General features: G+C 51.2%; 1 protein-coding gene across 1 annotated transcript; it reads right to left on the bottom strand.

The window, feature by feature from the left end:
- Positions 1-986: 986 nt before the first annotated feature.
- Positions 987-2,673, bottom strand: LOC142070313 (uncharacterized). The gene has a single exon (XM_075123880.1). It carries the CDS (start codon positions 2,628-2,630, stop codon positions 1,893-1,895), a length of 738 nt encoding a protein of 245 aa, XP_074979981.1. The 5' UTR covers positions 2,631-2,673; the 3' UTR covers positions 987-1,892.
- Between the last annotated feature and the right edge of the window lie 7,551 nt (positions 2,674-10,224).

Below are 10,224 nucleotides of genomic sequence, written 5' to 3'. Positions count from 1 at the left end.
TCACTCGCCCATCACCATTGTAGATCTTGACATCTCCTGCCTAATGTGACATCTTTGCTTTGTGAACAAGAGCCCTGGGCAACTCTCTGGCTCACCTGTGTGGGTGGAAGGGGTCTCACACTACGTGGGAAGGCTGCATCATGAGAAAAACCACCTGTGCTCTACTTTCACACTTTCTAATCTTTCAGAGTAGCAGGAGGCGGAAAAGTGAGACACATGCATTAGACTCAAGAGCAAAACTAAGAGACCAAACCACAGACTCTGGACTCAGCATTCATGTATCCTGCAGTCTGAACTTGGAATCTGTTACATTCCCTCATTGGCTACCATCATTTAACCAACACGGAAGTGCTTCTTGTCCAGCAAGGCAGCCAGTTTGGGACCCATAGGCATGGCATGGCTCTGAAGGAATCAGCTGTTTCTGTCTGTGCTTCAGGAAACTTGGGATCCAAATGGTAAAAGACAGTTGTTCCCAGTTTCATCATGGCATCCTTTAGAAGTGTGAGCAATTCTAAAAACAGTTTACCTTGGCCACAGGTCACCATAGCGTCCATCTCTGGGGTGAAAATCAACCACTCGTAGCTCTCATTTCTACCTGAGTTCTTGTCAAATCTTTGACCTTAGTTGTAGCAATTTTACACGGCTCTGGCGTAGAATTCTTCACCAACCACACAACATACCAGTAGCGATACTGAGGTAGAACTCCCCCAAATATGCCCTTTTGTTTCTTTAATCTGGTGGCACAGATTTAAATAAGGGACTAAATTCAGGTGCGGCTTAGAATCCCTCTAAGACACCAAATGTCAGGTATCTACTCAAAATGGGTGTCTTTCTGCAGCTCTATCACATTCCTCATGGATGTCATTTCCTACACATTTACAGCATCTCCCAGGAGTGAGCTGAACAGAAATGTCACTTCCATTTTTCCCATCTCTACCTAGGAAGGGATTGCATTTCCCAAATAAGAGGCAACATGCACCTGATTAGGAAGGGAAGATCTTCAGGAGCAACCTCCTGCAGGGCATGGGCCACAACTGCTTTGGGAGGCAAATGAATGGGTCTTTTGCTTAGTTCCAAATCCTTTACTAGAGAATCCTCTTCCCAGCCCCTTCGGGAAATATTGACCTTACCAATTGAAGAACAGGGGGATAGAGATGGTGATGGAGAATCCCTCTGATTTACCCTATGTTCTTCTGTTGTTACAGAGGGGAAAAGACATTTTTCCCTATCCCTTCCCTATTCCTGCTCTTTGTTATACTTCAATATATTTTAAGGGAGGAAAACGGGAGTAAAAATATCTGCCTTCAGGAAAACCTGAAGCAACAGCGCTCTGATGAACTGTGACAACTGGGAATGAAACAATATGATCCTGGTGGGGGAACTTGATGACTAACAATGGTTTTTAAATGGGGGAACAGTATAACTGTGATGCTCAGGCTTTGTTTAGACTAGGACATGTGATGGAGTTTAGGTCAGGTCAAGGGGGGGAAAGCTAATGCCAACCACTGCACCTCGGCCGCATCTGCACGACAACTGTAATTGTCTTTTAACACCAAGATCACTAACTTGAGCAGCCAACGCCATGTACAGTCCTACTGGATGTAAGGCACGGGTAGTTTTTGCCTCAGTGTAGCTTGTTGGGAACAAACCTCTCTCCCCCACCTGGAGCTGATGAACATTCCTGGCTGGAGGGACACACGCTCCTTTGATCCAAAAGGAAAGGAGTTGACAGAAAACATCACAGGACTGACCCCAAAGAAGGGTGAGCTGCAAAAGGCAGGAGCAGGCAACTCACCTGGGGGAGCTGAGTAACCACGGTGAAGATGGGGCACAGATCCCTAAGTGGGAATTAGCAAATGTGATTTAAAAGAAAAAAATACCTTTGGCCAGCCCTAGTCAAGGCATTTGTTACAGATCACTCCCATGTGGATTTTCTGATGTCTAATAAGGGTTGAGCGCTGATTGAAGCTTCTCCCACACTCAGAGCACGTGTAGGGCCTCTCTCCTGTGTGGATTCGCTGATGTGTGGTAAGGGCTGAGCTTTGATTGAAGTGTTTGCCACACTCACGGCATCCATAAGGTTTCTCACCCGTATGGATTCGCCGATGTCTAATAAGGCTTGAGCTCTGCTTGAAGTGTTTCCCACACTCAGGGCATCCATAAGGTTTCTCACCCGTATGGATTCGCCGATGTCTAATAAGGCTTGAGCTCTGCTTGAAGTGTTTCCCACACTCAGGGCAGCCATAAGGTTTCTCACCTGTGTGGATTCGCTGATGTGTGATAAGGGCTGAGCTTTGATTGAAGTGTTTGCCACACTCAGGGCATCCATAAGGTTTCTCACCCGTGTGGATTCTCTGATGTGTGAGAAGGTCCGAGCTCCCTTTGAAGCTTTTCCCACACTCGAGGCATGTGTAGCGTGTTCCTTCCAAGTTCATTCTCTCACGTGTAATAAGGTCTGACTGGCTACCGAAGTTTTCCTCTGGCCTCTGCTGACTCTCACAGGCTTTTGTTTTTTCTGGGCGTGCAGAGCTCCCAAAATCATTCCCTTTGGACCTTCCTGACAACATCCCATGGGCTTCCACTCGCTCAGCATCTTCCTGCTGGGGTTCCTCCTCGTTTTCACTCACCATCCCAACACCTGACGGGAGACCGAGAGAATCCAGACGTAAGTCTCTGCCTGCGCCAGAGAGAAAGGAAATCTCAGAGAGAAGAATGGAAAAAGGGATGAAGGAACCAAAATGTGTACAGGACAGATCAAACCTATCAGGAGCTGATTTTCCCTTCAACCTTCCCCAGAGGAGAGAAAGGAAGGGATCAGTTCTGGGTCCGTATCTCAGAAGAAATCTCAGGGGACAGTGAGATTGGGGAGGGACCTGCTGCCAGTTGTCAGTCAGGATAGGTGGGAAACCATGAGTGACCTCTGCCTAACGATTCTACATCTGCAGGGAACAATCCTGAACTTGGAGAGCTCACAAGATCTTTGTAGGGCATCCCAAATGTTTCCTGTATTCACCGACAGTTTTGGGGTTGGTTTAACCAATGCCTCACCTATGCAGGCAGCTCTCGGGAGCACTTTTTTCTTAGAGCGGACGCACGACTCCTCCCCTCGTTCCAGCTGCGAGATCACATCAGTTCTGGAAACTGGAAACCCTGCTCAAGGCAAAGAAAACAAGGGAGGTCAGTGGAATTTGTGGGATACTTGTCACAAAGAATATTCCATGCTTTTAAGCCCAGCTCATTTTTAAGTAGTAACATCCGAAGGCCGGCTTCCTTGGCTCAAAGTGCCAGGAGATGATTATTATAAATCATATTCATTACCTTAGTGCCTAAGGGCCAACTAACAGTGGGTCCTCATTTTGCTAGGAACAGTACAAACCGAGAAGCGTTGATGGCCCGTGCCCTGAAGAAGTTACAATCTAAATAGACAAGGCAGACACAGAATGGGGGAAGGGGTACAACCCACCAGCAGAGTGAACTCCGTGAAGGCAGAGTGGCAGATCTGATCAACACAGGCCTAGGTCTTGAGACTATCGGATTTAATGTTACAACCAGGGCCAGTGTTTTCCGGAAATTGTCGCTAGGACTGCTTTTTTTCCCAAAATTACTCTTTGTTTCTGGAATCACCGTTAATATCCGGAATTGCTGATCAGAGGGTGGGTGGGGCATGCAGGGTCACAATCCCCCAGATTTCTCCCTGGAGACACCTGTCTCCTCCCCAGGGCACAGGCTGGCTGCGGCTGAGACTTGATGCCAATTTCTTCCCTCCTCATACAAGTCTGAGATCGGCAGTGGGACGCCAGGCTCTCTCATCATGCTGCAGAGAGGACGGCACTCACAGCTGCTCGCAGCCGTGTCCACAGCACCTCTCCCCTGCTCATCTCCCCTGCACACAGCTGGTTCATGCCCCGTCTCTCCAGCGCACAACTGGCTCTAGGCTCTCAATGCCCAGTATCTGAGCCCCACCGCCCCCACACAGCCGGCTCCTGTCCCCTCCCCCCAAGGCACTTTCAGGCTTTAAAGGATTAGATATTGCTCACGTTTGTCAATTACTCTCTTTTCATTGCCTGCAAACTCTTGCCCTAATTATGACTGTTATCTGTATATCTAAGCCAGCCCTTGAAAGCATGAATTCTTCACAGACTATGATGCCGAGATGCACCACATGATACCAGGAAGGGCTGCGGGATGGGTTTCCTGTGCAAGCTGGTATCACTACAGGGTGATGAATGCCAGATCTCAAGGCTGGTTATGCAGAGCTCCACCTTTTGAAGCTTTAACCAACGCAGAAAGGGGTAGGGACGGATTTCCCCTCATTCAGGAGACTGAAGACGACAGACTTTTGGGGGATAAACAGCTGAGTTTGAGCTGACTGAGGGGGGTCTTTCTGGGCTACAAACTCACAGGACCTGATAACCACCAAGAGGTAACCCTTTAAGAAAGGTTTTAATACACTTTGGAACCAATCAGGGATTCCCATGAGGACCGCTGAGAAACACGCATTTGGATGCTCTTCTTGTTTTATGAGAACGGGAACAGGAAGGGCAGGGATATCACTGAATGCAGGATCTCAGCACTACTAGATGTCAGGATAGCACCATATTGCAGCCCATTGGAAAACATAATCCCAACTACACATATAAAATGATGGGCTCTAAATGAGCTGTTTCCACTCAACAGAGGGATCTTGGAGTCACTGGGCACAGTTCTCTGAAAACATCAACTCAGTGTCCAACGGCAGTCAAAAAGCAAAGAGAATATTGGGAATCATTCTGAAATGGATAGATAAGAAGACAGAAAATATCATATCGCCTCTATATAAACCCATGGTACACCCACATCTCGAATACTGCATGCAGATGTGGTTGCCCCATCTCAAAAAAAGATATATTGGAATTGGAAAAGGTTCAGAAAAGGGCAACCCAAATGATTACAGGTATGAAACTCTTCTGTACGGGGAAAGATTAAAAAGACCGGGACTATTCAGCTTGGAAAAGAGACAAAGGGGGGATATGAGAGAGGTCTATAAAATCAAAACTGCCGTGGAGAAAGTAAATAAGGACGTGTCATTTACTCCTTCTCATAACACAAGGAATAGGAATCACCCAATCAAATTAATAGGCAGCAGGTTGATAAGAAACAAAAGGAAGTATTTCTTCACACAATGCACAGTCAACCTGGGGAACTCCTTGCCAGAGGACATTGTGAAGGCCAAGATTATAATAGGGTTACAAAAAAAAAACAAACAAAAAACACCATGAGAAATCTATTGAGGACAGGTCCGTGAATGGTTATTAGCCAGGATGGGCAGGGATGGTGTTCCTAACTTCTGTTTGTCATAAGCTGTGAATGGGTGACAGGAGATGAATCACTTCATGATTCCCTGTTCTGTTCATTCCCTCTGGGACACCCGGCGCTGGTCACTGTCGGAAGACAGGACACTGGGCTAGATGGACCTTTGCTCTGTCCCAGTGTGGCCATTCTGAAATACCAGGGAACCTAGTGAGTCCAGTGCAATGGGAGGGAGTAGGAAAATCCCTGGGTGTGGAGAACACTGGGAAATTAGAAACTATCATTCAGAAGCAACAGACTCTAAATAGTCTAGAAAAGCAGAATGTGAAAAATAAGAATCGGGGTCATGTGACTTCAGGAATGAGGGACTCAATAAACCAAGTCTGCAGAGAAGGTAGATTGTGGCTAGTGCACATGCGGATGAGGGAGCAACTCTCCAGGTCTCAAGGATTTTCACCAGCAACCGAGGCCATTGTCCCATGCACGGGGCAATCCGGAGCAGTGAGGAGTTGTGTCATCTGTAATCCTGGCTGAGTTTCAATGTTCTGCTGCTGGAGCTCCCTTGTCTGGATTCCCCCAGCCACCATTCAAGGTCTGTGTGATCAGTAACCCTGGACCAGCCGCTCTGACCCCAGCAGCCTGCTTCTTACACCCCAAGCACATTCTGGTCTGGGTGGAGAAGGCTCAGGGTTTGAGAGAAGGCCAGGGGTAGGAAGCTTCTGTTCGTTATGCTGGACCTAACCCCTCGTTTTACTTGTGCAAACAGGAGATATTTGACACTGTGCGATTCTGCTCCTGTGCTCTCTTCCCACAGCGTTCAGCAGCAGGGGAGGGTCTCTGGTCGTGTGTGTGTCACGGGCATGCTGGGGTGATGCTGGAACAGGACAGAGCAGAGGTGGCATTGTGGGGGTGGCGTGAACCTCATCTCTTCCGTTCCCCTTCCAAGAACCGAGGGGACAGGAACCCTTACCCAGCGAGATCACAGTCTCATAGGTCTCCTGCATGACGTCTCTGTAGAGGGCTCTCTGAGCGGGGTCCAGCAGAGCCCACTCTTCCCTGGTGAAATACACAGCCACCTCCTCGAAGGTCACCGGCCCCTGAAAGAGCAAGAGCCCCACACTCAGGACCTGCTGCCCCACTCACAGCTCCACTATTCGTGGGGGAGAGGAGCCAATCAAACGGAAACTCTGGGTGGACCACAGCCAACAGAGTCCCACCCCCACCCCGCTCAGAGCACCCAGGAAACACCAGGGTGAGGGGGCGAAGAGAGAGCCCCTCCTCTCTCCCAGCAGATCCATCACACACCTACTAGCCACAGACTGATACAGGAGATGCTGCCCCGAGCATGGTCTAGGGAGAGATCTCTTGTAGGAAGCCCAACACCCTCCTCCTTGTGAAAAGAAAAGGAGGACTTGTGGCACCTTAGAGACTATCCAATTTATTTGAGCATAAGCTTTTGTGAGCTACAGCTCACTTCATCGGATGCAAACTGTGGAAAGTGTAGAAGAGCTTTTTATCTACACACAAATCATGAAAAAAATACCTCCTCCCACCCCACTCTCCTGCTGGTAATAGCTTATCTAAAGTGATCACTCTCCTTACAATGTGTATGATAATCAAGGTGGCCCATTTCCAGCACAAATCCAGGGTTTAACAAGAACGTCGGGAGGGTGGGGGGGCAGGAAAAAAGAAGGGGAAATAGGTTACCTTGCATAATGACTTAGCCACTCCTAGAGCTGGATATGAAGCAGGGGAATCTCCCCTAAGCCTGACTGGTGGCTTCCCCCTTCGTATTTCAAGGCACCCGCTGGTTAGTTGGGTCAGGCTCCAGCACTACGAGTCTGGTCCTTTTTCCCAGCCCCATCTAGGTAGGTTATTTTCTGTTCACCAGATTGGAGCATTTCCACCTCCGAACCTCATGGGTCTCTTCCTAGAATCTAGGCCACTTATTAAACAACTCCCAGCAGGTCTGCCACCCCCTGGCCTCCTCCCTTTCTCCACCCTGTGCATTTCCTGCCCCGCTCCAACCTCCAAACCAGACGGTGCAAACCTTCCCCTCTCCCGTGTATTTGCTGTCCCTCTCCCTCCTGCAGGAACAGATCAGAACCCCCCCACAATAATCCCCACCTGAGCTGGCTCCTCTGCAGCCATGTCGCTCCCTTGTCCCATGGGAGGACGGGATGAACCGGAAAGAAACATGAGCGTCGTTCTGCAACCTGGCCGGGCAAGAAGGGCTGTTGTGGAAGTTTAGGAACGGGCATTAGTTCATTTCACATCACGCTTCCCCCAGGCTCTTTCCTTGCAGAGCGAGATCCGAGATTCTGCCGTGCTGAGAAAATGCTCAATCTCTTTATTACAGCAGAGACCTGGCCCCTCCTGCCAGGCTAGGCCCACAGACACACTTTTAACCTCCTTTCTCCCTCCCGCATCCCAAAACAAAGTCTCTGAATGCAATCCTAGAAAAAAGCAGAACCAAAGGAGTCCCTTTCGAGGATTCCCTCTGACACTGACCCCACGGCAGCCACACCCCAGCAGGAGGGACATGGAGTCAGGAACTGGGTTTTCCTCTGTCTCATCCTCGTCTTGTCCACAGGAAAGTGATTCTCCCCACAGTGCAGTAAGACATCTGTCTGGGCAGACGAGAGAGCTGGAAATCTCTTTCAAAACTCTTTTATCCCACGGACCCTGTCAGTCTCTCTATCTCCTTTTCCCTGTGCCCTCTCCATGCCTGTCTGCTAGGAAACTCTCATTCCTGGGTTGTTTGCTCCCCCATGGCTGAATTTGCTCCTGCAAATGGCAGGAGAAATGGGGTGGGGGGCTGTTTATGTAGAGTCGTTTTATAGTCCTTCACTGTCTGCCTGGGATTTCCCCATTGCCTGCCTAGGACCCCCACCTGCCCTCCACCAGGATCTGCCAGGCCATTTGCATGGGACCCCCTCCTCCGGCCAGCACGACCCCCTGACGCTTTACAGGAGGACCCCTCACTCTGCGCCAGGGACCGCCCCACCACAGTGCTGTGCACTGGGCATGGCAATGGTCCCAGGAGCCAGCTGGGCAATCCCAGACAGAGCCCCTGGCACAGCACCAGGCAGTGTCTAATCCCCTGCCCCACCTGCCCAAGAGACCCCCACCCCCACTGGTCTGCAGCCAACAGGCCCCCAGCGATACCCACCTCCAGGACCCATAGCCTTAGGGCTGGGCACTTCAGAACTACCCCCTGAAACACCAAACCCTCCAGAACCCACCAACCTGACTAGGGTCCCCCCTGCCCAGCCACCCAGAGGCCTCCCCCTACCACAATGTCCCTTCAGCTCCCGCTGCAATCTCCCCACACAGACACCTGCCCCCCCAGCAACAATGTTCCCTCACAGTGTCTGGTAAGTGGATAGAAAGTTATCACCACCCCCTGCTGGCCAGTCACACAGGCAGAGGGAGCCCGGGGGGACGCCTCTTTAACAGGAGAAGGGAAGCCATGGAGGGCCAAAATAAGTAAGAAATTTCCATACTCTGTCACTAGCAAATAATGGCCACCGTGGATCCACCCCAGAGTTGGCTACATCTTTGCACTGCGGGAAGCCCTCCCTCATGGAGACCCATGGAGGGTGATAGGTTCCCCCCAAGGAAGGACAAGTTGCTAGGATTTAGAGACATGGGGAACAGCCCCAAACCCAAGAGGATTTTTAATTGACATTTGATGATGACATCGTAAGAGGGAAACCTGAGATTTGAGATCTGTGTTCAGAAATGAAAGAGAAAGGGTGGAAATCTGAGGGATTTTGGATCCATTTATGCAAATTATAGAGAGGAAAGTGGAAAATGAGAGGGATTTTATAGCAGTTGTTGATAGGAGGTAAAAGCTGAGTGTATTTCCCACCACTATTTGGTCAATGAATAGAGCGGAAATGGGCAACATTGGCAAACGTTTTAGATCCATATTCAGGAATCTGAGAAAAGGTGTAAATCTGAGATTTTCGTCGTAATTTATAATCACAGAGACAGGGAAAGCTCTCAGGGGCATATTCAATTAGAAGTAGACAACTCGAGTAAAAGTGGGGCAAACGTTGAGGGTATTTTTTAGGAATCTTTGAGACGTACAGAGAAAACGTGTCACAAACTACGCAACTGAGAACAAGGGATAAACGCCAAGACCGGGGGGGATTTTATGTGGCTATTAAAGAACGAGCTGGAAAAGGGGGACCGTTTGTCATATAAAATCCAGCCTGTCCAATACATAAACAGAAAGTGATGGTCCCCGCCCCGGCCCCGTTCACCTGGGCAGCAGGGAGCCCTCTGAGGGGCTGACTGAAGGGGGCGGGGGGGGGAGCTGGAGGGCTCCCTGGGGGCTGGGAGGGGGCGGCAGTGGGGGATGGGCAGGTGGGGGGCAGAGAGTCGCTTTCCTGCCCCCCCCGCCAGCGCTCCCCCCCCCCCCCGGGGTCTCCCACTCACCGGGGCGGGTCCCAGCTGGACAAAGCCCCCCCCCCGGCCGGGCACGGGGGCGTTAATGACGGGCCCCACCCCGCACAGACCCCGGAGGGGAGCCGCAGCTGCTCCTGCGACAGATGCGACACGAGGCAGCGCCTGGCCTGCTCCAGGCTCCGCCCCCAGACGCTGCCCCGCCCCCGGTCTGCTCCAGGCTCCGCCCCCAGACGCTGCCCCGCCCCCGGTCTGCTCCAGGCCCCGCCCCCAGACGCTGCCTCGTCTCGGGTCTCTCGGAGGAGCAGCTGCGGCTCCGCTCCGGGGTCTGTGCTGGGGGGGCCCGTCATTAACCCCCCCGTGCCCGGCCGGGGGGGGCTTTCTCCAGCTGGGACCAGCCCCTGGCTCTGCCCGCCCCCGACCCGGTGAGTGGGAGACCCCGCGGGGGGGGAGCGCTGGTGCGGGGGCAGGAAAGTGACTCTCTGCCCCCGGCACGGCTGGGATTGGGGGGGCAGAGACTGG

This window comes from Caretta caretta, chromosome 28 (genome assembly GCF_965140235.1).
Source record: "Caretta caretta isolate rCarCar2 chromosome 28, rCarCar1.hap1, whole genome shotgun sequence".
In the NCBI taxonomy this organism is placed as follows: Eukaryota; Metazoa; Chordata; order Testudines; family Cheloniidae; genus Caretta; species Caretta caretta.
The sequence above is the reverse complement of the archived record's forward strand: the minus strand, read 5'-3'. Positions and strand labels throughout refer to the sequence as shown.

Excerpts from the sequence above, each read along its gene's own strand:
- LOC142070313 (XM_075123880.1), bottom strand. The coding sequence starts at position 2,630 with ATGGTGAGTGAAAACGAGGAGGAACCCCAGCAGGAAGATGCTGAGCGA.